General features: G+C 45.3%; 1 protein-coding gene across 2 annotated transcripts in view; it reads right to left on the minus strand.

Moving 5' to 3' along the window:
• Nucleotides 1–27,939, minus strand: part of CAPZB (capping actin protein of muscle Z-line subunit beta) — a 56,260-nt gene that overhangs the window by 12,717 nt on the left and 15,604 nt on the right. For both annotated transcript variants that reach the window (XM_083876949.1, XM_083876948.1), the window contains exons 3-4: nucleotides 17,521–17,642; nucleotides 11,822–11,935 (exon numbers count right to left, since the gene is read on the minus strand). In XM_083876949.1, coding sequence (XP_083733075.1) covers nucleotides 11,822–11,935; nucleotides 17,521–17,642 — 236 coding nt within the window. The remainder of the gene's footprint in view (nucleotides 1–11,821; nucleotides 11,936–17,520; nucleotides 17,643–27,939) is intronic.

Genomic DNA, 27,939 nt, shown 5'->3' on the forward strand with positions numbered 1-27,939 from the left:
GAATTGCAACCCACAGCATTTTACCCCTTCCATTCTCAAGTTACCAAAGCCACAAGGAGGATGAACAAAAAGGGAGTAAGAAATAATTGTTCATGGCAACAACTCTCACATCTCGGGGTGACCATGGCACACAAGGATCATGTGAAAGGAGGCGAGGAAATTTCACCAACAACATGAAATGCTGGTAGTCAGAGTCTTCATTGCCTGCAGAAGGGCAAAATCTCATTACACAAAGACACATGGAGCTGCCAGCACTGCCAGTTCCCAGGCAGATTACCCTGGTCTGCATTCTGCCTCTGAGTGTCCCACACCTGAGAGTGACCACTCCTCCCTCTTCTGCAAGAGAGGCAATCCCTCACAGCCAACATGAAAAAATGATCAAACCTTCCCACCTCTGTGCTCCCCTCCTTTCTAGCCATGGGCCTTCCAGTTGGGAATGGTGCTTAAAGGTCAATTCACTGTAATTTGGAGTGCATGGATTACCTTAAAGCACTGTGGAATAAAGCACACTAACCCCACCCCTGCCAACAGTCAGGAGAAAAGACACTGGGAAGTGAATGCTGGCGACACTTTCAACACTTCCAGCACATTCTCTGCACTCACAGATCAGCTCAATACTGAGGGCAGAGTCACCAAAGAGCCCCAATTCCCTTTAACTGCAGACATCCAAGCCTTTACCCAAACCAGTGCTGACCTCAAGAGGGGTAAACCATTTCCTATTAAGTCACCACATCCTTTTATTTCTAATGTGTGGCTCTGCCCCTCCTCACCAAGCCCAGCCTGGGCAGTTCAGGACCCACTGTCCTGTGGCACTTGCCAACCACTGATAACTCAGTACTGAAAAGGCAAAACCAGCCATGCTAAAGTCAGGCTGCCAGCAGGCAACTTCAACCTAACAAACCAACAAACACCCTTTTTATATCCCCTGGGGAATTCACAAATGGAGTTTGGTTAATGCAGTTAATGGGAATTCCAGTCCTGCAGTGAACCTCAGCTCCAACCTAAGTGACCCTTCCTTCAGCAATGGGAATCAAAGGCCAGAGAGAAGCAGTTATTGTCCCTTCTTAGAGTCAGACTGCTTTAAAATATATATAATATATTCTTTTTCATACACAGAATCAGTGAATTCACTCAAAATGAACTGGCAGCCACTGAGAACATTACAGTGTGCACAGACAGTTTCCCCATTACCCACTTTACGACCTTGCTACGAGCATGAAACATTAATTAAGAGAGGGACCGAAACAAGGTTTTGGGAAATTTATTCTTACCTACTGTACTTTGATCCTAATGACATGAAACAGGAAAAAAATAATTTTTATGTGGTTCACCTTTATGAGATTTTACATAAAGGCTTTTGTGGGTATTTTAAGAATGTGCTAAAATGTTGTCTGAAACCACATAAAACCATGTGAAGAACCTCCCGCCAGAACCAACAGTGCACACATGGAAACGCTTTAACTGCCTTTGGAGATCTAATGAATCAAATATAGTATTAATATTGTTTTAAATACCAACATGCTATTTCAATAAAGCTGCTTTGCCATGGCCAGGATCTGGAGACTGGAACAACAATGCCAGCGACTGAATCCAAGGCACACCAGGATACACATTATCCAAATGTATATCCAAATGTATCCTCTGTGCTAAAGCACTACAGAACTGCTCCAAAATCCCCTCCTCCTTCACGGGGAGAAAATATATAGCACTGATGACTCCACTGGATTTCACCTTCACACAGCAATGAAGTGGGATTTCTGAACCCAGGAAAGTCACAGTTGGAAAGGGGAACATTTCTGTTTGGTTTTTTTAAAGAAAAACAAAGAGGTGCCACAGGCTAATTGGTCCATAATAGAAAACGGCATGACAGATTGGGAGGAATTTAAATTGACATTTGTGGACTTGGATTTGCTGCAGGAGGGCTGGGCTTCCTCCAAGAAACCCCCTCACCATGGACTGAAATGCAGCACATACTAAAATCCAAGCAGGAGTAGAAGGAAACAGCTTGGAAAAGGCTCCAGGAAGGCACAAACTGGGATCTTCTCTGTTAAAGAAATGGATGGACAAGGCAGAGCACAGTCCCAGAGGCACATGCAGCAGTGCACTAAAGCTCCTGCATTAAACATCTCTTTCCTTGGTGGCCTGTTCTGGATGCCCCTGGCCCTGATCCTCCTGCACAGCCGTGGCTGGAGAAGGCAATCTGTCTTCTTTGGAAGCTGCAATCACAGGATCTTTGAGGCTGGAAAAGCCCTTTATGGCCCTCAAGTCCAACCCTCAGCCCAGCACCACCACGTTCAGCACTAACCCACATCCCCAAGTGCCACATCCACAGGTTTTCTGAACAGTTCCTGGGGTGGTGAATCCACCACTGCCTGGACATCCTGTTCCAATGCTTTACAACCCCCTCCCTGAAGTTTCTTCCTAATGTGAATCTCCCCTGGCACAACCTGGGAGGCTGTTTCCTCTTGTCACCTGGGAGAAGAGACCGACCCCCACCTTGCTGCAAGTGCCCTCTCCCAGAGGATCCAAACAACCAGCAGATGCTTTGGGATGTTCAGGAGGCCTCAAGTAGGAGGAATTCCTAATGTAGTATCTCAAAAACACCCCAAGGGACAAACTATTCTCTAAGGACACCTTCAGAGCAAAGCAATCACTGCTCTCTGCCTAAGGACACCAATCAATCCAGGATGTTTCAGTTAAGATCAATCAGGCTTTACCTACAGACAAAATTTTGTTATAAAACAATGAAAAATTATTTTATGGTTGTCATATCCCTTTATTAACAACGAAAACAATGCTAAATGATATCAAAGTTGGGTTCAGTTAGAAGGACCTTAAAATATCATCAAGACCAAGTGACATCCCTGTCCTTGGAGAGGACAGCCAGTGTTCTATCTCTGGGAAAATAACTTTTTATAAGGCTGCTCAGGAAAGTGACTAAAAGGCATAAGGCCCAAAGTAATCATTCATTCTCTTTACAGAATTCAGAACAGCAGTTCACTCAAAATCAATTATAGTTTTAATGTCATGATCAAACACTGAATTTTTATATCCGTTACTCATCAACCACAGAACTCCTGGAAAAAGCTGTTTTATACAAAAAATGTCACACTTAAGACTGACCTACTTTACAAATTCAAGAATAAAAGAAAATATTTAAGCTAAGAGTGATCCAAAGCTTTATGAAGTGTTTGAAGTTGAAGCGGGTGGAGACACAGGATGGAAACTTGTCTGAGGAGCCGGAGCTGTACCCATGAAATAGAGGCTGTGGCCAGAACAAAGCCGGAACTTCAAGAGGGATGTGATAGGGGAGGAAATCCCCCAGTTTCCAGCACAGCCCTCAAGAAAGGAGGGCAGATTAATCACTTTGTTTTACCACCGAGGGACAGCTCAGAAAAGGCCCTGTGACCCTCCTGATAACGTTCCTCCCCTCCAAGCCTCACCAACGGATCCTGCACGCTGTGAGGAGAAAATTACTTTCCACCACACAGCAATAAAAGCACACTCTGACTTTCAATTACACCTCAGAACCAAATATCTCATCCATAAAAACATTTGTGCATTTTCCAGTAAGTAGCTGAGCTCCAGAGACAAAAAATCTGTGGCTTATGGCTCTTCCAACCCAAAGAACCAACACCTGGAACCTCAGCCTGGCTCTGCAAACCTTCCAAAGGCTTGCACAGGGTTTCAAACTGACTTCTTTAAAGCAGAAAAATATATTTTCTTTTATTCCCTAAAGGTCACATAGTTATTTCTTCCAGCTACAGAAGTTCAGCATAGAAAGGGAAATGTCTCCAGCTATTTAGATCAACAGACTTCCGAGAGAAGTGGCATTTAAAAATCCTGCCCCAAAGGAAAATACTGAGCATTCAGCTACACATGTTTTTACAAGAGTGACAATGACTGAAGTCACAGCATGAGCAGCTGGTGTCTCACAGCAACCCAAAACATTTCCTCAGTGCTGAGGTGAGGAAGCAAACATTCCAGCTCATGGGAACAGGAGACTGGAGTGGCAAGTGACGTGGCACAACTCCCACCAACTCCTTCTCCTGACACCTCAAACCAGCACAGGAATCACAACAGAAATATGAAGGAAGTGGCAAATTTGAGCAACCCACCTTCCATCAAACCCAAAGCACTGCTCAGGTGTTCAACAAATCCCCTGCAATCTCACACCTCGAGGGGGAGGAACGAATTCTTCAGGAGATCAGTTGTTCCTAAATAATTGTTGGCTTCATCCAGCTGTCGAGTGACGAGGCTCAGGAGCCTGTTCTTTAATGAAAGGACAGGCTGGTACCAGGAACCAGCAGGATGTGACACTTCTCCCACTGCTCTGAGTCCAGATGATTTACAGCTCCTCTCTCCTTCCCTGGCCCCAGGAGCACAACTATAGAGCACTTCCACAATCTCACCCAGAGACTTAAAATGAAGAAGGTAAAATGTCTGTGCACAGCCCAGGGGTTTTGCACCCCGCTTGATGAACTCGGCCCAAATTATGCTTGGGGGCTCTGTACAGGTATTTTACAGGAATTCTTTCCAGCATACACAGGTGCAAAAATCCCTGGAGCAAACATACCAATCCAGTTAGGTATGTGTAACTTCAATGCCACTTGTACTTAAAAGCACACATCTGGACCACGGTGGATGACTCAAACTGCTCAGAAGAGTTGTGAAGGGCAGGAACTCTGCAAGGAAGGAAAACAGAATCCAAACAATGGGATCCTGAAGGCTCAAGTCTCCCAGAATCTCCCAGTTTGTGCTTTCTAGTACCTATCATTATTTAATGAAAACAGTACTGCTCACATTTTCCTTCCCATCCAATTGCTCCTGGCAGATGGAAATTAACAATTTTGGAGAAGTCACCTGGGGTGAGTTCCAACAGGACAAGGGGTCACTCTGGAACATGTCCAAACGAGGGACTGCTTCATTAACACCAGGAAGCTCCCACTGCTTCCAAAGCCTTCTCCTGTGGCCAGCCTTGGGCAGCACAGACATTGCTTCAGCCACCCCCAGTCTGCCACATTCCAGACTCTGCCAGCTGAAATCCAAACATGGAGAGGAGGGGAAGAGACAGCAGAAATCTTCTGTATTATGGTTTAAATTTGCAAAAATCTTCGGAGGCCACAGATTTCACATGACATCAATTCTCTAACAGAATAATTCTATATCAGATGTGCCACGAGAAGGTTGTTTAAGTTACTCTGTCTTCAAATTCCATCCTTAAAACGCTGTACATTTGTGAGAGCATGAGATAAATTTCTGTCCATACAATACAATACAACCAGTTCAAAAATTCCAGATCACAATAAACTGACAGTTTATCATTTCATTTCATTCTTGAATGTAAGTCATTCCTTCCTAGGGATTTAAAGCCTTCAGAGAGCAGTGTTTGAGGACAGTGCTGCATCATCAGTGCTGACCTCCTAATCCAAGTGTTCAGTTTTTATGTAATTACAGAGAACCGTGGGAACCCAAGGGAAAAACTCCTCCTCCACCCAACATCTCCGATTCAGAAGATAAGAATGCAGTGTGTGCAGAGCTGCTCCAAAATGGAACTCCCAAAGAAAAAAAATAATCAGATGAAAAGCAACTGATTTAGTTTTCCAGCGTGCCAGTACATTTAATTTTCCCCTCTTTTTTGTGTAATATTTATCAACAACTTCAATATTAACTCTGCTCTGAGCTGCCCATGGGCATGCTGAGGAGGGGATCCCAACACTGCTCTGTTTTCTACATCCCAGTAATTTCCTTGGGAAAACAGCACGGCTGTAATAAAAGCACACAGACATGAAAGCACAGAAAGCCTTGGTGCTTTAGGTTTGTCTTAGGAGACTTCATCTCACCCTTATGAGCTGACCTGAGGCAAGAATCTCCCCAGTGACACAACCATGATGTCACAGCCTGTCGTGCAGATCCCCCCGCAGCAGAGGGATGCAGAAGCAGTTTCCTTAGTGCTGGGATGCACAACAAACCCATCTGGATTCAATCTGCAGGGCCCTGGCTGTGCAAGCCCCAGGAACTCCCATGCCCAGGAGAAAGCCAAGCACAAAGGGCTGCAGCAATAATGAGGAACAGGGACCTGATGGCAATAAAGTCACTTCAAAGCTTTCCAGGGGCTTCTAGTTCAGGCAGACCAGGTTTGCATGTGAACACAGACACAGGGCTCATAAAGGGCTCACAGCTGCCAAACCCCTTGGTGAGCTCCAACCCTGCTCAACCTGGCCTTGGACACTTCCAGGGACTGGGTATCCAGTTTCTCTGGGCATTCTGTGCCAGGGCAGGCTGTGCTGAAAGCAACCCCCTCATCACACTTCTTACATCTGTTCTTTACTTGGTGGAATTGGGGCTGTTCCATGCACAAAGTGCAGCAAAGTTGGTCAAACCCATGAATGCAGCAGTTGCTACAAATGCTGTGAGAAGTGGAAAGTATTTTGTGAGTATTTTTTGACCTGAACTGCACTGAGAGGCTCTTGGGGTCTGTCAGGGAAGAACTCAGATGATGCTGCAGCAGATCTCAGACAGTTACAGCCCAAGGGCAGCACTAACAGAGATTTCCATTTTTTCTTAACAGGACAAGTGGACTAAGGCAGTGTCAGAGGCTGTTCAAGCACACAATCCAAAATAAACTAGGAAAAAGGGTAAAAGCCGCTAAAGCAGCTATATCCAGCAGTATATGGGACATCTGAGTACAGAAGATGGCACAGGTCAGTCAAAACGAGACACCCCTGAAGCCCAGCAAAGCCAGGCTGTTCCATGAGATTAAACAGAGTAATAAAAATTAAAAATACAGTCAGCCCTGAGCACTGTAAATATGAAAGGGCAAACTCATCTGTCACTGGGACTTCACTGTGGTACCTGCCTAAACTCTGGCAAAAGGCTCCTCAACCCACACATTCCTGAGGGACCTGGAATTCCCAGGGAATTGCCCCTCCAGAGCAGAGAAGGGCACTGGATGCTCAGCTGGCTGCAAAGAACACCTGAGTTCTGCCCACAGGACAGGAATACCCACAGGGCAAAGAGAGAGGCCTGGGGTGCCACCCTCAGCACTGCTAACACTATCCAAAACTGGAATAATTATTCTGGACCAGATTCCAATCAAAATTCAATAATAAAAGGATTACACACAACAAAGACGTTTCAGAGGTCAATCCTCTCCCAGACCTCCTTCCACTCCTACCAAATTCCTGCTCCAGAGCTCTAATATAACAAACTGAAAGTGGATCAACATCAAAACACAGACAGAAGCAGAAGTTCAAAAGGTTTCACTGCTCACTCTGTTGAGGAAACTCAGAATCTTAATCAATACAAACATTTTCAGGAACAGAATGATTAAGATGATGTTTTATCTTTTTTAAAAGCTGTTAAAAATTAAAAGCACCAATAAATCCAATTTAAGCCACAAAAAAAAGGAGGAATAGCTTTCTAAATGTATGTCAGTCACTAAACCAGTCCAAAGTTGCCAAAACTCATCCTGTTTGCAGACAGATCAGCAGCATCCTTCCCAGGGGAGGTCTATTTAATCACTTCAGAAATTATTTCTTCCAGACAACAAAGAGCCATTAGATTACTTAATTAAAGCCCTGATTATCTCCAACCCAAAACAAGGGAAGGCAAAATCTAAAATAGGGAGACTTAAGCAGCTGCCCTGGTCCTCATTACGCTTTGATTTCAATCAAGCACACACACGTCAAGCAAAAGGCAATAAATTACAACCATGTGTTGGAAGAAATTATCTTCACCATATTGGAAGTGGAAAGCCAAGGCTCTAACTGAGTGGTGTAAGATATTAGACTTCCATCTGGGAATAATAACCTACTGAACACAAACATACCAGGGCATTAGCTCCAGGCACTGTTGGAGTTAAACCTGGCAGCAGGAGATGGAAATGGAACAGTTGTTTTTTGGGAAAGTGACATGGATTTTGGTAAAACAGATAACCAAGAAATATGCTTGTTGTTTAACGCAGACAACAGAGAGGAAACTAAAACCTGGTGTGACTCCTCTTTAACCCGAATGCCTCCAGAAAGAAAAGGTGAGGAACTCCAGAGAGACTAAAGGTAATTTGCACTAAAACAGACACTTAAGGCCAATTCAGCACTGGCTCACAGGCACTGACGGTTCAGCAGAATTGTTCTTCTCCAGCTTACATGATTTTATTACATGCAGTATTACAAAACCTCCCCAAACTTGTTTTCACACTACAGTCACTCAGTGGCCACAAAGCTTTTGGGGACAAAATTGAATTTTAAGGTCTCTAGCAAGTAAATCTGTCTGGATTATTCCACACAAACTGTTAACAAATCCGTAACAGGCTGTTTCCCTCAGAACACCCACAACAGCAGGTGCCAACCCCTTGGGAAATGGCAAACACAATGCAGTGACTCACTGAACGTAGGTGGAGACTTACTACACCTGATGAAAAGAGAAATCTAAAAAGGAAAGGTGTGTGGGCTAAATGGGACTGACAGAAGGAGAAACTGAAGGAATCTGAAGAGAGAGGGAGAGATGGGATAGGCCTGAGATGAATTCTGTGAGATATCAACACTTGCTGTGTTAAAGGTAAGATGGGAGCTGATCCAGGAGAGGTTTGGATCCATGTGGAGAGCAGAGTGGGATGGAGACATTCTCTAAAGTCCTCATCTATCTCCAGGTGCTGGAATGACCAGCACCAGGTATATTTGGAAGCTCAGGAGTGAAGTGAGCCCCGTGCACAGCAACTTCTGAGAGATCTGGGATTGTTCAGCCTGGAGAAGTGGAGGCTCCATGGGGACATGACTGGGACCTTCCAGTCCCTGAAGGAGCCAACAGGAAAACATGGAAAGAGCCTTTGGACAAGGGCCTGGAATGCCAGGACACAGGGAATGGCTTCCCACTGCCAGAGGGCAAGGTAAGGTGGGATATTGGGATGGAACTGCTCCCTGTGAGGGTGGGGAGACCCTGGCACAGGGTGCCCAGGGAAGCTGTGGCTGCCCTTGGATCCCTGGCAGTGTTTAAGGCCAGGCTGGACAGGGTTTGGAGCAGCCTGGGACAGTGGAAGGTGTCCAGCAAGGCTGCACATAAAGCCATGGAAAAACCCAGTAGAAAGTCTCATTATAGGAAAAAAATGCTTGAACAGCCCAGGAAATGCAGGCACGCTAGGACCTGGTGTTCCCTGTGAGTGCTGCAATCACTTTTGTATTCACTGTTACCTCTCTTCCATAAAACAGCAGCTGTGGTTACAGAGGCAGCTCAGAAACATTCTCTGCCCCACAGAGGGACAGAACAGCCTATTAAGGGACTACTGGTGAGGAGCTGATGTGTCAGATTTGAGGCTTCTCCCCCAGCACCATTTTCATCCTCTTCATGTGCAGCCACTGCACTTAAACTGGTACTTTTTAAGAAAGAATTTGCAATGTGAAGTATCAATTAGCCTGGTGTCCCCTGTGAAGGATCTGTGTGGGCAGACAACCCCACCAGAGTGAGCAGAAACTATGAAAGCTTCTATAGGTCAACTCAAAGTGTAGATTTTCTGCACACTGCCTACAGACTGATCCCTGTTCCTGGAGGGTGAACCTGGAATAGATCTCCCCATCTAACAGTAACCAGAATTTCCACAAAAGATAGTCCTGAGGGCTGCCAGCACACTCAGCTCTTTGATTAATACATCAATGAGCCTGAAGTATCTCCAGTGCTGGAAAAGCTCTGCTGTCCTTGGCTCCGGAATTCCAGAATTCAGAAGGACTCTGGTACCTGGCCCAGGATGCCTCGTGCCCTCCCTCCCCAGCTGCAGGAGCTGCCAGAGCAGCAGGGCAGTGACACCTCCATTGACTCTGCCTGGCCCAGCCCCACTACAGCACATTCCCAGGGTCAGCTGCCAGCTCCAGCAGCCATGGAAGTGACATCCCTGCCACTGCCACCCCTTCCCACCACAGCCCTCCCCATGCAGCTCCAGCAGCTGCTCCGTGAGGAATTGCTGCAGTCATTCCCAGTCTGATGTGCTGGCAAGGGCAGCACTGAGAGAAGCTGGCACTTGTTACCACCTCTGAATTCCCACCCTCTGATCTCCAAGTAAAAATTAAGCTTCTGCTGTCAAAACACAAAAATCCAATTGTCTTATTCAGGACCCTGCAGAGCCCAACTGCAAGAACAAAAGCCTGTTTCTCTCCACATCCCTGCTGGAGGTAAAGTACAAATCCTGATTTTGAGCATGACAAACCCTTCAGACACTGAGGTTAAGTTTCCTTAACTTTGCAAATTCTTTCTACAAATGCCACAATTTTTTTAATGCTGCTCAGCCAAACATAAGCCACCCTCATCCTCTTTTCCTCCTTCACTTTTGGGATCACAACAGGCACTGAAGTGCTGGCACCTGTGCTCCCAGCCTGACCTGTTCTCCTGGCTGTGATCCCTCTTGGATCCCCTCTGACCATTATTGCCTGTAAAACTTGCACTGACAAACAGAAAGATGGAATTTGGAACAACCTCACCTTTTCCTTCCACACAATACATGAAGATTGTTATATAAAGGTACTGCTGTACCCCACGCTGAGCAGGGCTCAGCAGAGTCACCTCAGTCAGAGGAACCTGCCCTGTGCTTTCCGTCCAGCAAATTCAAGCTGTTTAAAGAAGTTATTGTATCCAGCCATGACTTCATGGTCATCTGAGCAGAGAGGGATTTAAAAAGACAACCTTGGTTCCATAAACCTCCTCATTTTCATCTCAGGGTATTAAAAATCTTATTGGTCCTGCTCTGTTCTGCATCTGGGGAGTAACTGCAAACTTGGCTTTGCTGAATATGCAGAATTCCTTTCTTCCAGTCAGTTCAGATACCAATAACAACTGTTACTTACAAGAGAAGTTGGAGAGCTATGAAAATAATGCATGAAAAGAAGTAAAAATTTGATACCTGTAACAGAAGTGTGACGCTTAACACATTTGGACAGGCTACATTTACACTGAGCACAGAATCCAGCAAGAAAAGTTCCTTTTAATGTGCTTCTGTCAGCACTGTAACATGATGAACTACATCTAAGGCTGCGTTTTATCTCCCTTCTCAGGCAACATGAAGCAGCAATGAAGTTTGTTCACTTTTTTTGTGGTTTTTAGGCACCTCCCTAAGAAAGCGTCCCAGTAAAGGACACATTTACTGGTTCATTTTGCTTTGCAACACTCACTTGCTACGTAGTTTCAGCATCACTTTCCACCCCAGCACTGCTTAGGAGAGTACAGAGCCCACAGCTGAACCTGACCACATCCCAAGGATTCAGAAGTAAGGGCAGTGCAGGACCAGTACAGCCCAAATTTACAGAAAACTTGTTCAACTGATAAGTCACTCAGTCTCCTATTGCTGCTTTGAATCAGCCACTGCCTGATCTACATTTATCTCACATGTGCTCTATTAATTCCTTTGTTTTACACCTCTTTAATAACACAGGGCCTGAAACAAGCATCCTGCAGCAGAAGTACATTAATCCCTGTCCAACTGCTGCATTTCAGTGTTCAGTGCCTGTCATTTTAGTGAGAGATGTGAAAGTTGCTGCTGCTCATAGAGATTTTTTAAGAGTACAGCCTTGAGGGAATAGAAAATGCAGATGGTTTAAGACTGAACTTAGAGATCAAAGAGAAGCCAGGTCATGCCAGGACAGAGACAGCATCAATCTGTTAAAAGGGGAGGGAGGTGGGAAAGCACCTCAGCATCTGCCTTTGGCACCAGCTGACAGATTTGATCACGTCTGGCATCACAAACCCCAGTGCTGCCTCCCCCCGCCAGACCCTGTGCCCCAGGGGACACAGAGAGACAGACAGACAGACAGACAGGGCTCTGAGGGTAGGACTGACATACAAGTCTCTGTACTGGTCAAAGGCATTGTTGGCTTCCACCTCCAGCTTGCGCAGGCGAGCCGAGGGCATGGCACCGTCCTCCAGGGGAGGGTCGTACTTGTTGCTCCACGGTGACCTGAAGGGAGACAAGGAAAGGGACAGTCAGAGCAGGGGACAAGAGAAACAGACAATGAGACAGAGCCTGGCCACGGCCCCGAGGCTGCCAGAGCTGCCAGGAGTGTTTGGACAATGCTCCCAGGGGTGCACAGGGAGGGATTGTTGGGGTGTCTGTGCAGGGCCAGGAGTGGGACTGGATGGTCCTGGGGGGTCCCTTCCAGCTCAAGATTCCATGGCTCTGAAATGTTTAATATTGACGAGTCTGACATAATCCACAAATGCTGAACTTCCAAAAAAACCTGAAAGGTGCCCAGAGCAAACTGCCTGTAAGAACTGCACCTTCCACAGCCATTTCAAACACTGCCAAAAAGGGGAGACTGAGCCATCAAAACTCAGGGCCATTCACTGGCTTCAGGTTTTTCTATATAAAAAAATATCTCTTGGGTTGCAATCTGTTCCTTCTTATATATTCAACAACAAGGCTTCAGCTGTTGAACATTAAATATTTAAAATTGTTTTCATGCAAATACAAATCGATTGTGTAGTTTATTTGGGATCTGACAGTATTGGAGCCAAACACTGCTGGCTATGATTAAGGTCTACATTTTCCTCCACTATTCCGCTTTGAAATAAACTCTACCTTTAGCATAACATTAGGAAACCCTTTGAACAGTTTGAATGATTTAACAGGGTTTGTAAAGCTGCAGGTTTTACTACAATTTCTGCAGGTGTGGAAGAGATTTTTGTACTCTTAATGAAAGATTTGGTATTAAAAGATTAATGGAACCCTTTGCCCATCTGCTTGAGGCTTTTATAACTGCCATTCTGGAAACCTGCATTTTGCTTTTCATTTCCCCTTGGAGTAACCAACTTATACATAGCACTGCTGGATTAAAAAAAGACACCTCTACCCTTTCTCTCCCCTTTCCTCACTCACTTTCCCCAGCCCCTGGCTGCAGCACCAGGTCCCAGTGCTGGCACTGGGAAAGTGAAAGGCCTTTTCTCAGCAGCCCTTTGTCACCCATTTCTCAGGGTCTGACACCTGTTTGATGCAAAGCACAAAGCCCAGGCTCTGCTTTGCTCCCTTCACTCCTCCCAACCACATCTGACAGGACAGGTGAGACCAGGAAAAGTGGAGATGTTCTGTCACATCCACCCAAGTGATGTTTTCAGGTCGTGGTTCTCATCTCAGGGCTGTGTCCAGTTCTGGGATCCTCACCACAAGAAGGACATGGAGGGGCTGGAGCATGTCCAGGGAAGGGAACAGAGCTGGGGAAGGGGCTGGAGCACCAGCAGCAGCTGAGGGAGCTGGGAAAGGGGCTCAGCCTGGAGAAAAGGAGGCTCAGGGGGGACCTCCTGGCTCTGCACAATTCCCTGACAGGAGGGGACAGCCAGGGGGGTCAGGCTCTGCTCCCAGGGAACAGGGACAGGAGGAGAGGGAACAGCCTCAGGCTGGGCCGGGGAGGCTCAGGGTGGAAATCAGCAGGAATTTCTCCGTGGAAAGGGTGCTCAGGCACTGGCAGGGGCTGCCCAGGGAGGTTTGGAGTGCCCATCCCTGGAGGTGTCCAGGGAAGGCCTGGATGTGGCACTCAGTGCTCTGAGCTGGGGACAAGGTGGTGACTGGTCAAGGTTTGACTTGATGGTCTTGGAGGGTTTTCCCAACCTCAGTGATTCTGGGATTTTGTGATTTTAAACAGCTGCTTAAAATGTGGCTGCTTTGGAAAGGAGTCAACAGCCACAGGATCCCAGCTGGGCCAGGCTGGAAGGGACCATGGCAGCTCATCTGGTGCCACCTCCCTGCTCCAGCAGGGCCAGCACAGGGCACAGGATTGTGTGCGGATGGGTCAGGAATATCTCCAGTGAGGGACACTCCACACCCTCTCTGGGCATTGCGTCCCACAGTGTGTAAAGAAATTCTTCCCCACATTCAGGTGGACCTCCCAGGGAGCAGCCCCTGCCTGTTCCTCTGGTGCCACTGCTGGACCCAGGGAGCAGAGCCTGGGCCCTGCTCAGAGCCCTCCCTGCACACAGGGATCCTTCTCAGCTCTTTCTTCACTCCTTTACCTAAAATCTCTGAAATCTGGAAGAGATTCACATAAAAATCCCCCTGGTGCTCCCAAATGGCTCAGCTACTGCAAAGGGTGAGCAGAGAACTCCTGCAGAACCACTGGGAGATGCTCTAAGTGCAAACACCAAACCTCTTCCCCCAGTGCAGGGCTGGGATTGAGGGGCAACCCAGAACAGACCCAGCCAGCAGCTTGTGGCATTTTCATCTCATTCCAGTTGGAGCCAGCAGCTGCTTTACCAACAAAAAACCCCTCCTAACACAGCCCTGTATTTTTTATTTTTGTGGAAATGCATTCACAACACATTTAAACACTTAACTGGAGGCTATTTGAAGAAAGACAGATGGACAAGCACTTAAATTTCAAAAGTCAGACCTCTAATTTCCCCAAAAGAGAATGGTTTGTGTTTCAGCTAACAGGTTTCAGTGTTGTTGGCCCCAAATTCCCCATAAGGATTCCATTTAACAGAGTGATCAAACACACTTCGAGTGGAAATGTATGGACAAAGTCAGGGACCTTGAAGTCTAATATTAAAAAAAAATAATTAATAAAAGCTCTGCCTTCACCATGTGGATTCCATGACTGTTTGATATCCTTCACAAACCTCTTTTATTCCAGGAGCACTCAGAGAAGTACCTGTGAGACTCACAAAAGCAGGATTTGGTAATATGAAGAAAATGAAAGTTATCTATTTAGGAAGATCCAAGGAGACTCCAAAGTTCCACCTTCTAGCCTGATCCATGTTCAAAATGGACCAAACCAAGCCTGTCTAAAAACAAGGAAAGACTAAACTGTGATGGTCTAATTAGGATATTCACTTCTCACAGCAGCTTTTTTTCCAGGCAAATTCCCAGTCAAATTGTAAAGTCACTCAAAAAACCCAACCCTACAAAAATCCCTGGATTTCCAGTGAGAAAGTCTGACTCCCCAGCCCCACCTCTCCTGCTGAAGGAGAAGGAGGCTCAGTTGCCCACGGAATGCTTTGAAATCCTTGGATTAGTGCTAAAAGAAATGCAATTAGCAACTGTCCAATACAGAAGAAAAGGTGTTTAGCTTGGAGTGAGCAGGAATTGGGGATGCAGCACGTTGCAGGCAGGGAATAAGATTCCCTGGGACTTCTAATTGAGTGTGTGGTTCTGAAAAATGGTTGTAGAAATATCAAAAGCTTTTAAAAGCCCAGTGAACTCCTCCTAGATCTTGGCCTAATTGATTAAATTAGTGTAAGAGCCACTTCCCAGTAACAACTGCAGATTTTATGAGGTATGAAGCAGTGTCTGGACACAGGCACAGAATGGGATTAACATGCACAGGGCAGTGCTGCTGGGGTTTCAAAGGCTTCTGCTGTGTGCTGAAGGAAAGAATTTACTTCATGAATCAGAGCTGGGACCAATCAATTCCAGAAGGAAGAATCACTTCAATCCAGAACGCCTGAATCAAAAGCCTCAGGAACAGGATTCTTTCATGCCAGCAATTAACACATGGTGCCTGCTCTAGAGGAACAAATGAAAGAGCTTTTCTGAAACCTCATTACTTAATAAGTCCTGAAAATTTCAAAGTGATTTTAAAAACCAAACTGCTCTTGCTTCCTTGTAACTATTTAATACCTTCTTAGAAAGAGATGGAGCAAATTTCAGAGGCAAGAGTGACACTGACCTTAGAGGAAGGGCTGCTGTGTGCCCTAATTAAACACAGAGGTTATTAGTGATAGCACAATGTCCCATTACTGTCTAAGCAGTGCCTTTCCCAGTTCCCTGTGTCCCTGGTGACTGATGTCCATGTCAACAGCCTGAGCAGGATGCAAAGGGGCTGCAAGAAACATCACTTCAGGGAGAAAACATCTCTTGAAAGATCCACAAGAAATTCAGGATTTAATCCCTCCTCCTGCATCTGCCAGAGGGGCTGCAGCTGCATGGGTGCATCTCATGGGGGGCAGAAGCTCTAAACTCCTATTTTATTTACTAATTCAGAACTGATGAAATGCAAGTAGTTGCTCATGTGGATCTGACCAGCTGGGGCACACAAAATTAATGCAAAATGCTCTTACAAGGCACCAGGCTCTTCTGTAGAAAGTTGGAATAGTTCCTAAATATGAGGTTAGTACCCTAAAGAACATGAATGACACCTTTGGGTCCTGCTCACTTGCTGGCCCCCTCAATAGGTTGTATTTTAAACAAGGCATGAGGATTTACACTCAGCCACAATCCAGAGGCACTGTCAAACTCTGCATCCACTCTCATTCTCCATCTCCTGTTTCTAGGACAAAATGAATCTCAGCATGTTCTCTGTGTAAATCATCCACACACAGATGTGCTTCACATTAGAGAGGGACCTTTCCTGCAACTCAGAGCAACTGAACCAATTCATCTCAGATCCTTTACAAGCTCACCTGCTTCTGCAGTGATGCCTGAGCCAAAGAAAAAAGATTTGTTAAAAAATATTTTCTGAAATTCCACCTTGAAACACAATTCTTGAAACATTCTGGCCAGATGAATGTAAAACACTACATCAAATCAGAGCAAAGTGAGATTCTTCCTGGAGATAATTCCAAGCCTAAAATGTAAATTATGACACTGAAACTACAAGAAGAGACAAGTGGAAGGCTCAGAATCATCCCCAGAAGCAGCAGGATGGCTGAGCTCCTAATTCAGGAGATAAATGGCATTGTTACCTCACAGCCCAGCACCCTTTGTTGAGGGAAAGAATAAAAGTGCTGCAGGAGTCCCAAAGGTTCCTGGACTGTAAACTCATGATTCTTAAATTAAATATCTGGAACTACACCACTGTCACTATAGCCATTAAGGGAAGTCAGGCAATGTGAGAAAGGGAAGGGATGATTTAAACATAAATCAAAAACATCATCCTAATGGCAAGGTAGAGGAAAACACATTAAAAGAGAGACTGTTCAATGTGGCAGCCAAAACACTGAAACCTGATTGCACCATTCCAGTATTACAGCCCCTCCTACTTCAAAATTAATTATATTGTTATTATATACAGCTTATAGGGTTTGAATATTTTCATAGTTTTTGTCCACAGTCCTCAGAATAAACCACCTATTTTGGGAGACGAGGATTCCTTTTTTATGGTAAAAACTTGAGCCAAGATTTTCAAACAGAACTAATGACACTGAGTCCAAAATCAGTTAATTCTTTGCAAAACACGAGTGAAAGAGCCTTTCCCAGCTGGCAAATCCACCCTGTTTTGTACAAGCTGAAGATGATTTTGTTTAAATCCATGGCTTGCATCATCTCTTTTCTGTCATTATCCATTCCAGAGATTTTATAACCTTGCAGTGGTCTAATTTCCTATCAAGGCCATTTCTGCTAGAGAACTGACTGGTTTTAATCCAGAATACAGGAAACAAAGAGAAATACATCAGTCACCCCGCTTTAGCAAGATAACAACAGCACATTTTAGACTCTAAATCTTTAAATGACTCATTTTTTTTGGCTGAAAATAAGAAGAAGGACTTGCAAGACCTGCACATGGATGTCATTTACAGAGCAGCAGCCAGCCCCAGCTCTGGCTGGGAACTCACCTGTACGAGTCCCCATCTCTGTTGTAGTCACACAATAGATAATCTTTCCCTACCACCTTGTCTCGTGCAATCTTCAAGGGCTGATCCACAGAGGAGAGGAGATCTTCACACAGGCTCGGGACCTGTGGGGTGGGAGGAAACAACAGGGAGAGGAGAGAGGGCAACATGTTAGGGTTGAAAGGTACTGGCACCCCTCAGAACAGATTTTGTTATTAATAGCCCACATCCATCTAAAAACCAAAACTCCTCAAGAAATCACTTCACTCACAACACACCCCTATGCTCCCCTCTGGAATAATTGCAGATTTAATTACCAAACCACTGGTGTGGTCCAGCACACTTCAATACACACACACTCCACGTTCACTCTGTGCCAAGGCTGGCCAGGGAAGCAACTGGCCAGGGCTGATGGATAAAGGTAAATATTTACAGAGGAGTGGGAATGAGGGAGCTGCTAAAGGAATCTGCCATCCAGAGGCTGCAGTGAGCTTTCCCAAGCTCCCACTCTGGGTCAAGCTCAGAGCAGTTTCCAGGCCCGTAGCCAAGCATGACCACGCTGGCTAATGAGAATAAACGTGTCTGTGTCAAATCCAACACACCTCCAGCATCCTCCACAACTTTCCATGGATCCAGGACCCCCACTGCCTCCCTGCCCTGCACATGGACAAAGCTGAGCTCTGCTTCACTGTGGCAGAGGGGCTGTGATACCCTGCAGGGACATGAGAGTACATCTCCCTGCACACACCTCGGGAAATGTGCAGCCCTGTGCCCAGTCCATCCCAGGGACCATCAACAATCATTCCTGCAGTTGTTGTCATTAAGCAATCAGTGCATGGTGTTTTTCCTGCTGGAAAGACAACCCAGATTTCACTGCAAGAGAAATGGACTAATGCAAAATGCCCTTTCCTAACAATACAACGGGAGCACAGGACAGCTGGGAAGTTCTTGAATAGATTGGTAATGATGTGCTAATATAACAAGAAAGAAATAAGCAGTGTGGAATCTCTTCTACATTCCACTCCACATCATAGAGATGAAAACTTGACTGAGAACACGAGGACAAAAGGCAATCAAGGGCAAAATTAATCATGAAGTGATGAATTCACAACTCAAAAATGAAAAGGGGAGGGAGGAATAGAAGTGATGAATTCACAACTCAAAAATGAAAAGGGGAGGGAGGAATAAAGAAAACATGGAAATGTGCTTTCTTCTCTTCAAGCCATTAATTCAGTGAATGGATTAGCATCATTTCAAAGAAAAGAAGCCTATAGGATAAAAAACAAATTTGGAGTGCAACAGCCCCAAAACTATTTTAATGCACTAGATGGGACAGAAGTGATCAAACTGCCTGGAACAAAAACATTCCTAATTCCAAGTACAAGGCAGGAACATACAGAGGATGACAATCAGAGTGAGCAGGGCACACATAAACCAATGTGATTACAAAAGATTAAAAAAAAAAAAAAAAAAAAACCTAAATGGAAATGAAAAAAGCAAACTGTGGCTGCCTCATCCCTGGAAGTGACCAAGGCAACACTGGACTGGACCTGGAGCACCCTGGGATAGTGGAAGGTGTCTCTGCCATGGCAGGGGGGGCACTGGATGGGCTTTAAGGTCCCTCCAACCCAAACCAGTCCAGGGCTCTAAGGTGTGACCAGCAAATGATGCAACACTGGCCCAAACAATCAATCCTTAAAAATCAGAGGCAAACCAAGACATGGTTGGTAAAGCACTGAAAAAGCTGAAATATTCATTTGAGTGTTTTTATTTTGGTACTCTACAGACTGTAATGTGGCCATGAGTGAGAACTGCAGAGCCCAGACCAAGAGCAGGGCAGTTCAGGATTTAACCCACCCAGGGCTCTCATGGGAGTTCATCCTTTGGTACCTGCAGGCCTGGCTGAAGAGGCCTCAAAACCACAACAAATTCCCGGGTAAACAGAAGTGGACAAGCAGCAGCAGCTTTTAGGGAAATTCTTCCTTTTGCTGAGATCAGACAACCCAAATACTTCCCAGAGCTGATCCAGATCAGCAGTGTGGTGACACCAGGTAGGTAAAATGATGTATCTGTGTCTGTGAGCACATCTGGTTCCCCTCTGTCCTTTCCTTCTTCTCCCCATTAACCATTAATTTTGGGCTGACTCTTCAGGCTGACAGCAACTCAACCTGCCTGTTTCAGCTTCAGACACAGCACAGGCAGCCCAGCACTGGGAGCTCCATCCAGACGGGACCAGTGGAACACATCCCTTGGCCAGCAGCCCATCAGCACAGAGAAATGTCCAGGAGCAGACTCTCCTGGCTCTGACCTGCCTTTGGGATGAGTAAAGTGATGAAAACACAACTGGGGGGAAGTGGCTTTTCCCAAGCCTCTGTTTCCACTCTGTTTCTTTGGGAACAGCCTACACTACACATGTGGAAAGGGAGCACGAGAGGCCTTGCTGTGCAATCCTTCAACCCCAAATATCCACACAAAGCCTCCTCACAAGAAACCCCAAACCCGAGGCTGAACTGATTCCCCTGCAGAAAGGCTGAATTTACAACCCTTATAAAAAAACCCACACAAGTAACTTTTAGATTTAATTTTCTTGTAAGAACAGCACATGCCTGGTGTGGGGTTTCTGCAGGGCTCAGAGCACAATCCCATATTGACTAGAAGGAACTTGTAACCCGTTGTTTTTTTAAGATGCAATCTATTGAACTAAACTTATCTGTGGATGATTTGGTAACAAATATCCATGTCCAGGGTCTCCCAGTTTCTGAGGGCTGTGGTTATTCCTACAGCCATAACAGTGACTGCATTATATCACACACTTACTAGAACATAATACTGCACTGTATTATAACCCTCCATTGTAAAACAAGCTGTATATCCCCTGTCTCCTTGGTACAGACACTCCACAGGACTTCAGGCAATCTATTCTTTTCCCCTTCTCGTCTTTCAGAATAAAACAGAAGAAAATCCACTCATCTAGCTTGGAAATATTGGAAAATTTCTACAATATTTATAAAAAGAACACATATTCCAGCTGATGGAACTACTCGTGTAATTCTAATTATTGGAAAAGCGCCCAAGTGTGGCACGGTTACCCCAAGAATGTAATACCATTTATATTTTTATACCATTTATTACATCAACTGCACTTCCTAAGAATGAATTTACAGTTTATGCACACTGCCTTTCCTCTTCTACTCTTGAAAACTGCTTACAAGGCACAGGCAGTAATTTGAACGAAGTAATTTGCAGCTTTAAAGACTTCAGCTTTATGTTCGTGAGACTGTGACTCCTTCTGAATTTAGGTTCTTTGGATTCTTTTCCAAGTCAAGTACTGAATCTTACTAAAACATTTAAGTTACTGTTGTGCACATTCAGACTCTTGCAGGATTCAATTCATCTTCTGATCCCAGCAAAGGTAACTGATGCTCTCAGTTTTCAACCTCAAACAGTGGATTTGCATTGCTAATTTTTCTTGTTAAGGCTGTTCTATGTTAACTGAGGAGCCAAAACTCACTCAGGTGCCTGAGCACTTATCTACAGCACTCATTACATGTGGAATTTTTGACTTAAATTTAGAAATACAAGAATTAAGCTACTCCTCAGGCCAAACTGAAAGGCCAAAGCAGTGATTTTATTCCATTCATCACCGCACTTCAAATCAATGTCACTGTGATGCAAACACTGGAGGATGAGGGTCTTTTACAGGCAAAGACTGGACTCCCACCTTTGTTCTGACACAACCTTTTCCCACTCTGAGCACTGGAAGGTCACATGCAGAACACAATCTGCACCTTGTATCTTCAGCTAAAGGCATTAATGTCACCCGGCCCTAATGCACCTTGTTCCCCCAGATCAGCTCTCAGCCATCTCTTCTGGTGGCTCTGGGTACTCAGGAGTGAGACCACCCTCAGTGTAAATTGGAAAGAAAAAAAGAAGGATATCTGGGGCTCAGCCTGGAAGAACAGCAGCATCATTCAGAAGGAACAGGGCACGGTGTTTGGGGGATATTTTTTTCCAAGGAGATACACAAAGGATGTGTAGTGCAGAGGAAAGAAAACCTGAATGAGAAAGTGAGGGAAACGTGTCAAACAAGGATCCTGTTGTCCTGTGTAACCAAATTCCCCAGCAGAGCTGCCCAGGTATGTGCACAGTGTTTTAATTAAGGCAACTGCTCTGCTATCAGGACAAATAATCACTTGTGCCAAAGTGGAAACCATACCCTCTTTGGAGTACCTGAGCTCAATCATTCCTTCTGGACTCACTTCTTGGTTCAATGAGCTTATTAGCAATTAAACAATTGCTTCTGCATTTTTATTTTTTATTTTAAGTATTTTTAAACAAGTATCTACAAACAAATTCAAAGAGGAAAGAGGAGCAATACTTCAGTTCTCCATGTCTGACACACAGTCCCCATCCTTGCTTTGACCACACTGAATCACATCAAATTCTGCACTTCACACACTCAGGACAGTCAATATTTTGGCTGTGTCCACTCCAGTTGAGTACACCCAGGTGGCTGTTTTCTTCTACAGCCTAGACTGAAACCTTGACCACATCTACCACTGAAACAGCAACATTCCTGGTGTACCAGCCCTAAGAAATAGTCTTTTTCCATGTTTATTCAGAGGTCAGCGTTACTGACCTCCACAGGAGTCTTACACACTGGAAAACTATGTTAAATGCAGCAAAATTAAAGATCATACATTTTTTCCTTAAAGAAGTAGGAGGAACAAGGGGGAATGGCTTCAAACTGAGAATAAGTTTACTCTGGAAATTAGAAAGAAATTCTTGTCTGGGAGAGTGGGAAGACCCTTGCACAGGCTGCCCAGAGAAGCTGTGGCTGCCCCTGGATCCCTGGCAGTGTCCAAGGCAAGGTTGGACGGGGCTTGGAGCAGCCTGGGATAGTGGAAGGTGTCCCTGCCCATGGCAGGGGTGGCACTGGGTGATCTTTAAGGACCCTTCCAACCCAAATATTTCTACAATTCTGGGAAGATGAGGCAAACTTCAATTAGCCAAGGAGCCATTCAATTAGCCAAGGAGCCATTCAGATCCATCTGGGTTTTGAATCTGCATCTGAAAGGTGCAGGTATCTGAACCTGCAGGTATCTGAACACATGTGATGAGAGCAGTTTTTCATTAAAAGCCCCATCCCATCAGGAAGGTGAGTATTTTTATCACATGTGAATTTTCAGTATTAAAGAAGGACAGAAGTGCTGCTCCCGTGGCCTGGGGAAACCGCTCAAACACAGAAGAGCCCATGGAAGCTCCCTGACCCTCTCATAAAATAACCCTTCTGGCAGACCTCCAGCTCAGATCCTTCATCTAATAAAACATTATTCTGGTGCTTCCAAGTCCTTACACAGCCTCAGAATTTCCTGTTCCTGCAGAAGGCAGGCACAGCCTTGAGGATGTTGTGGAAACTCAAGAAGGAAGCCTGGCTCCACTCATCTTGGGCCTAAAACCACCAGTAAAGTCATTCCCACAAATCCACACAGGGCTAAACCTTAATTTGATCCATTACAGGTCCAAAGGCCACACAGTCATCAAGCTTTGTTTATGAAATGACATTTAAATGGACCTTTGTGTTCAGACAAGATATAATTGATACTGGAAGCAGCTCAGTGTTATTCAGGTACTTGCACTGAATTCCAGCACAACTGCAAGAATTGGCAAACCCAAAATTAAGCCAAATGAGCTTTTCTGGAAAAAGACAGATGTTAACAAAGCTGCACATCCAGGTTTGTCGAGCTAATTGTGTCATAGCAGACATGTCACGTTAATTACAGAATGTTTTAATTCAGCTCGAGGAACTACATTTAAAAAGGTGACAACCATTCATAAAACAGGATCCTTGGCTTTCTTCTGTGCCTTGCTGGACAAAACAGGGCTTTTGCTGGATTCCCCTTGTGAGAAACAAAAGGCAGCAGCCATCTGGCAGGCACAGCCAGAGTGCCCTGGGCAGGGACTGGTGACCTGCACCTGAAGGCTCCTGTATCCCATTACCAGCCCCAGGAGCCATCACAGAGTATCAATATCTTGGGAAGTCCTGACTGTTTGTGTCAGAGTCCAGCTGGGCTTGGAGATATCCAGCAACTATTTAAGGATACGCAGGACATACTCTCTCCAGTAATATTTCTCTATCCCAGCTTTCCCCTCCTTCCATCCTTAAAGAGGTTAGGGAGGTTTCCAACCAGGATTTATCTTCACACACACTCCCTTCAAATGATATTTAAACAGATATTTTAAGGGTCTCTTACACCAGCAGTGCAGTGGCAGGAGCCTGGATGACAAAAAGGTTTAAAATAGAAAAAATAAGTGATACAAGGCCAGAATTGAAATTCCTTTTTCCAATCTCATGCCAGGAAATGGGGTTGCTAGCTCTAAGCAAGCATCACATTAACAATTTACACATATTAATTGCTATCTCCAATTACCATCATGATATCCAGAGGTAATCTTTGCTAGCTGGAAAAATTGCTTACGGCCACTCAGAAAATGGAAAAACTGGCTCTCAAGCACCATAAATTTATTCAGAGAGCCAGAGCCTCTTTCTTTAGCCAATAATCCTTGTGTTAGAAACCTGCCTGGCTGCTGGGAGCTCATCCCGCAGGTCAGCAAGTCCAGGCAGAACAGCAGGTCAAAGACTCAGCTTTGAGCCCACAGAGCTGTCAATGCACTTCTGCTTCCACCACCTTCTTTTTCAGCTTTCACTGGATCTGATTTTTTGTTTAAAACATCCTCCACCCTACCAGACACCCAGCTGGCCATCTGCATCCAATTATTTTATCTCTCCCCACAATACTGCACAGTGCTCAGGCTCTTGGACTCCAAACACAAAAAGCTCCAGTCACATTCTCATGTTCTTTATGGTCTGTGCAGCCCAAGCAGTGCAGTTTGCCTGGGGGTAAATTCTGTAGCTTCATATATCTTCAGTGACTGAAGGCATGCAAGCAGATTTGGGATTTGCCTGGAGCTCGCATGAAGCAACAGCCTGAACTGTGTTCAAATATTTCAAAATCATAAGTTTATACATTTTAAGATTCATCACCCCGGGATTTTCTAAAAAGTAACACATTCTCCTAAAAATACTTCAGTATTCCCCTGTGATGAGAAAGGAGAGCTGATCACCTCCCAGATCTTTAATTGCAAACAGAGCCTTAAAAAATAACCAGCAAAGTTATGACTGCTGTGTCTATAAAGAACTCTCACATTAATTCTTCCATGGCAACATTACTTGGTTCTGTTCTTCAAGAAAGCTTTCACTTTTGGGAATGACTGCTGTACCAATACCAGTCTTACTGGGAGAAGAGAGGGAGAAAGCTGTGGCTGTGAGCAACTCTCCCTCTCCTGGTGAGCCTGTCCATTCTGTGACGACCATTTTCTGTCCCCACTTCATGCCAGGTATTTGATTTTCCTGAGTCAGCTAGATTTTTCATCTAATTTATATTATACACACCTGGGCAAGCATCCAAATTAAACACTCAGCAGGAAATTTGTAGTTGCTAAAGGAACCTGCTTAACTTTCACCAGGACTGAGAGTGCATCAACTTCCACACTTGAGTCAAAGCCATCCAGGCAATCCTGTCACAGATCTGATATTTGCTGCACACGGCCCACAAGGACAATAAATCTGCTTTCCTTCCACATTTGTCACCTCAGCCTTCAAAGACACATCACTGAAGTTGTCTGAAGAAAATACCCCAAAAGGATTCTGGAGGCTATGACCCTGAGCACCCCTCACCCACCTGTCCTGTGCTGCCAAGGTGTCCTAGAAAGGGACCCTCCAGAGCAACACTGCCCAGAAGCTGATCCTTCTTTGGGATTTCTCTTGGAAAAAGCACAGCTAAAAGTACAGAGGGCTGACTTTCTGTAAAGTGACCTGAAGAGAAAGGAAGCAGGAGGACAATTGCCATGGATTGTTCTGACCTTCCAGGACCAGCTGCTCATCCACTGGGTAGCCAGCTCCACCAGCTTCCCTCCTTCATGCCTCCTGCCACTCAGAGTGACTGCCATGAGCCAAACAAACCTCACTCAGCTGATTCCAGGACACATTTCCAACCAGAGAACACCCTCACAGCCCCCTTTCCAGCAGGTGATGAGAACAGATGTGATTCACAACAGGGTTCCATGGGAAGCACAGTCAATCAGCAGCAGCAGCTCCTGGACAATGTGAGGCAATAAGGAGGTGACACAGCTTTTATGTGACACAGTTACATCTGAACTAATGCTCCAAGTGCTGCCACTACACACAAAATAATTTAGGTTGGAAAAGACCTCGAAATTCATCAAGTCCAACCTGTGTCTTGGAGCATCTTCACAACAAACCCATTTAAGAGCAGTGCAATCACCTTTCTCCTCTTTTGGGAACTTCTTTCAGCTTGGACTTGGCCCACAGGTAGATGCTCTAAGGCTCACAGTTTCCAGCAGAGCTCCATGGAAAATTATTCCAATTTAAATTAGTTGTCCTTAAAAAGGTATGTACCTAGAGCAAACTCGTTCTGTAGAGATTCAGAAAGTCTTCTTGTACATTCTGACAGCCTCTCAGTAGTGTATTTACAAATAATGACTAATTGAACCCCAAGCAGAGCATTCCATGCCAAGACCCATTTCCAGCACTGTGCACAGCTTCTTTCAGGCAGGACTTCTGGAGGGCTGTGATTGACAAGGCCTCTAATGAACTCTAATTGAAGCCTCAGCAGTCTGAAAAACCCAGCAACAGATGTGGTGAAAGGGCAAACCACTAACTGTTTTCCTAATGCATGAAAAGTGTCTGGGCTGATGAGGGCCAGTGACCCAAAAATTCTCTTCTTCCACCCACCCTTTTACTTCATGTTCAAGTTTGGGCCATTTCCCTTGTCAGCACAACACTTGGGGGCAGTCATGGACAGTCCTGGACATACTCCAGTATTCAGCTGGGGACCAAGCTGCTCTTTTATGAGCCACAAGCAGCGAACATAGGTAGAGTAAGAGGGAGGAAACTTGTTGGGAGGGAACTTAGTGTGGTTACCCCTCCCAACAGGAATTCCAGCCTAGGAGTGGTTTCAAACTGCCAGAGGGCAGGGTTAGATGGGATATTGGGAAGAAATTCCTTCTTCTGAGGGTGGGCAGGCCCTGCACAGGGTGCCCAGAGAAGCTGTGGCTGCCCCTGGATCCCTGGAAGTGTCCAAGGCCAGGCTGGACAGGCCTGGGAGTGAGGTGGTCTCATGAAAAGTGTCCCTGCCCATGGAAGGGGGTGGTACTGGAGGAGCTTTAAGGTCCCTCCCAACCCAAACCATTCTGGGATTCTGGAAGGGAGACGCCAGATTCTTCCTGTGTTAGTTTTGGAAAACTCTTTACATACAATGACATTTCTAAGCCATCTTCTCAATGGATCTTAAGCAAGCAGCCACCATCAGTCTGGAAATCAAATCCTATAAGAAGACCATGGCAAACTGAGCTGCAAACAGACTTCAAGTAATACCCTAAAACTTCACACCAAATACTGACAGGAGTCTCTGCTTCACACCTACTCCACCATAGCAGTGGACTGAGCAAGGAAACCCAGCACAAGGAAGCCAAGAAGTCAGGGTGCCACGTTTTACAATTCTCCCCCAAGTTTAATCAACCTGCTCGTGCTCCTCATGCATTTGGAGTCTGCTGTTTTCCTCAAGGAGGTTATTGTCTGCTAATGGGACAAGCAGGAGAATCAAAACCTCAGATGTAAAGGTCTGATGAAATTTGCCAAAAAAAAGTCAAAAAACAATTTGCTCGAGTCTGGCTCATGACGTTTCTGGAGCTATTACAGGTGGCAGAGCTCACACTGCTCTTGTCTAACCAGTGCAGACTTCATGAGGTCAGGCTGAGAGTGGCTGCAGAACTGGCCTACAGGTGTCTCAACAATAAAGGAACGGTACTGGATTTAACAAATTATTTCATCTCTGCCCCAGAGGAGGGGTTGCAATGCCTCGTGTGGGGGTCACAGACCCTCCTCCTAACAAGCACCAAACTGGTCTGGTTCATGTTACACCATGAAAAGGAGCCCAGGGAGCGTGTTGCTGATGGAAAGCATGTAGAGCACTAATGAGCACCATCCAAAAGTCATTCCAGCGTTTAGAGGTACCCAGCAATTTTCTGAGTCATTAAAAAACCTCAGACCAATTACATAGTCAAGCTTACCATGGCTCCCCAAACAACTCCTTGTTTTGAGTGGTCCTGGGAGCTGCTCAAACCCCAATACCCGCTCAGTCCTCCCAATTTCATCACAAAACCAACCATGTCACACCAGATCAGATCAGTGATTTAGTTACTTGTGTCCTACCTCCGGCAACAGCCACAAAAACGATGCTTTAGGTTGCCAAGAGTTTTGGGGGCACAGATGTAGCCAATTACTAAATGGTTTCAAGAGCAAGAAATAATCCCTTCCTGCAGGGAATAATTTCTTTCCTG

Source organism: Zosterops lateralis (assembly GCF_965231275.1).
Source record: "Zosterops lateralis genome assembly, chromosome: 22".
Lineage (NCBI taxonomy): Eukaryota > Metazoa > Chordata > Aves > Passeriformes > Zosteropidae > Zosterops > Zosterops lateralis.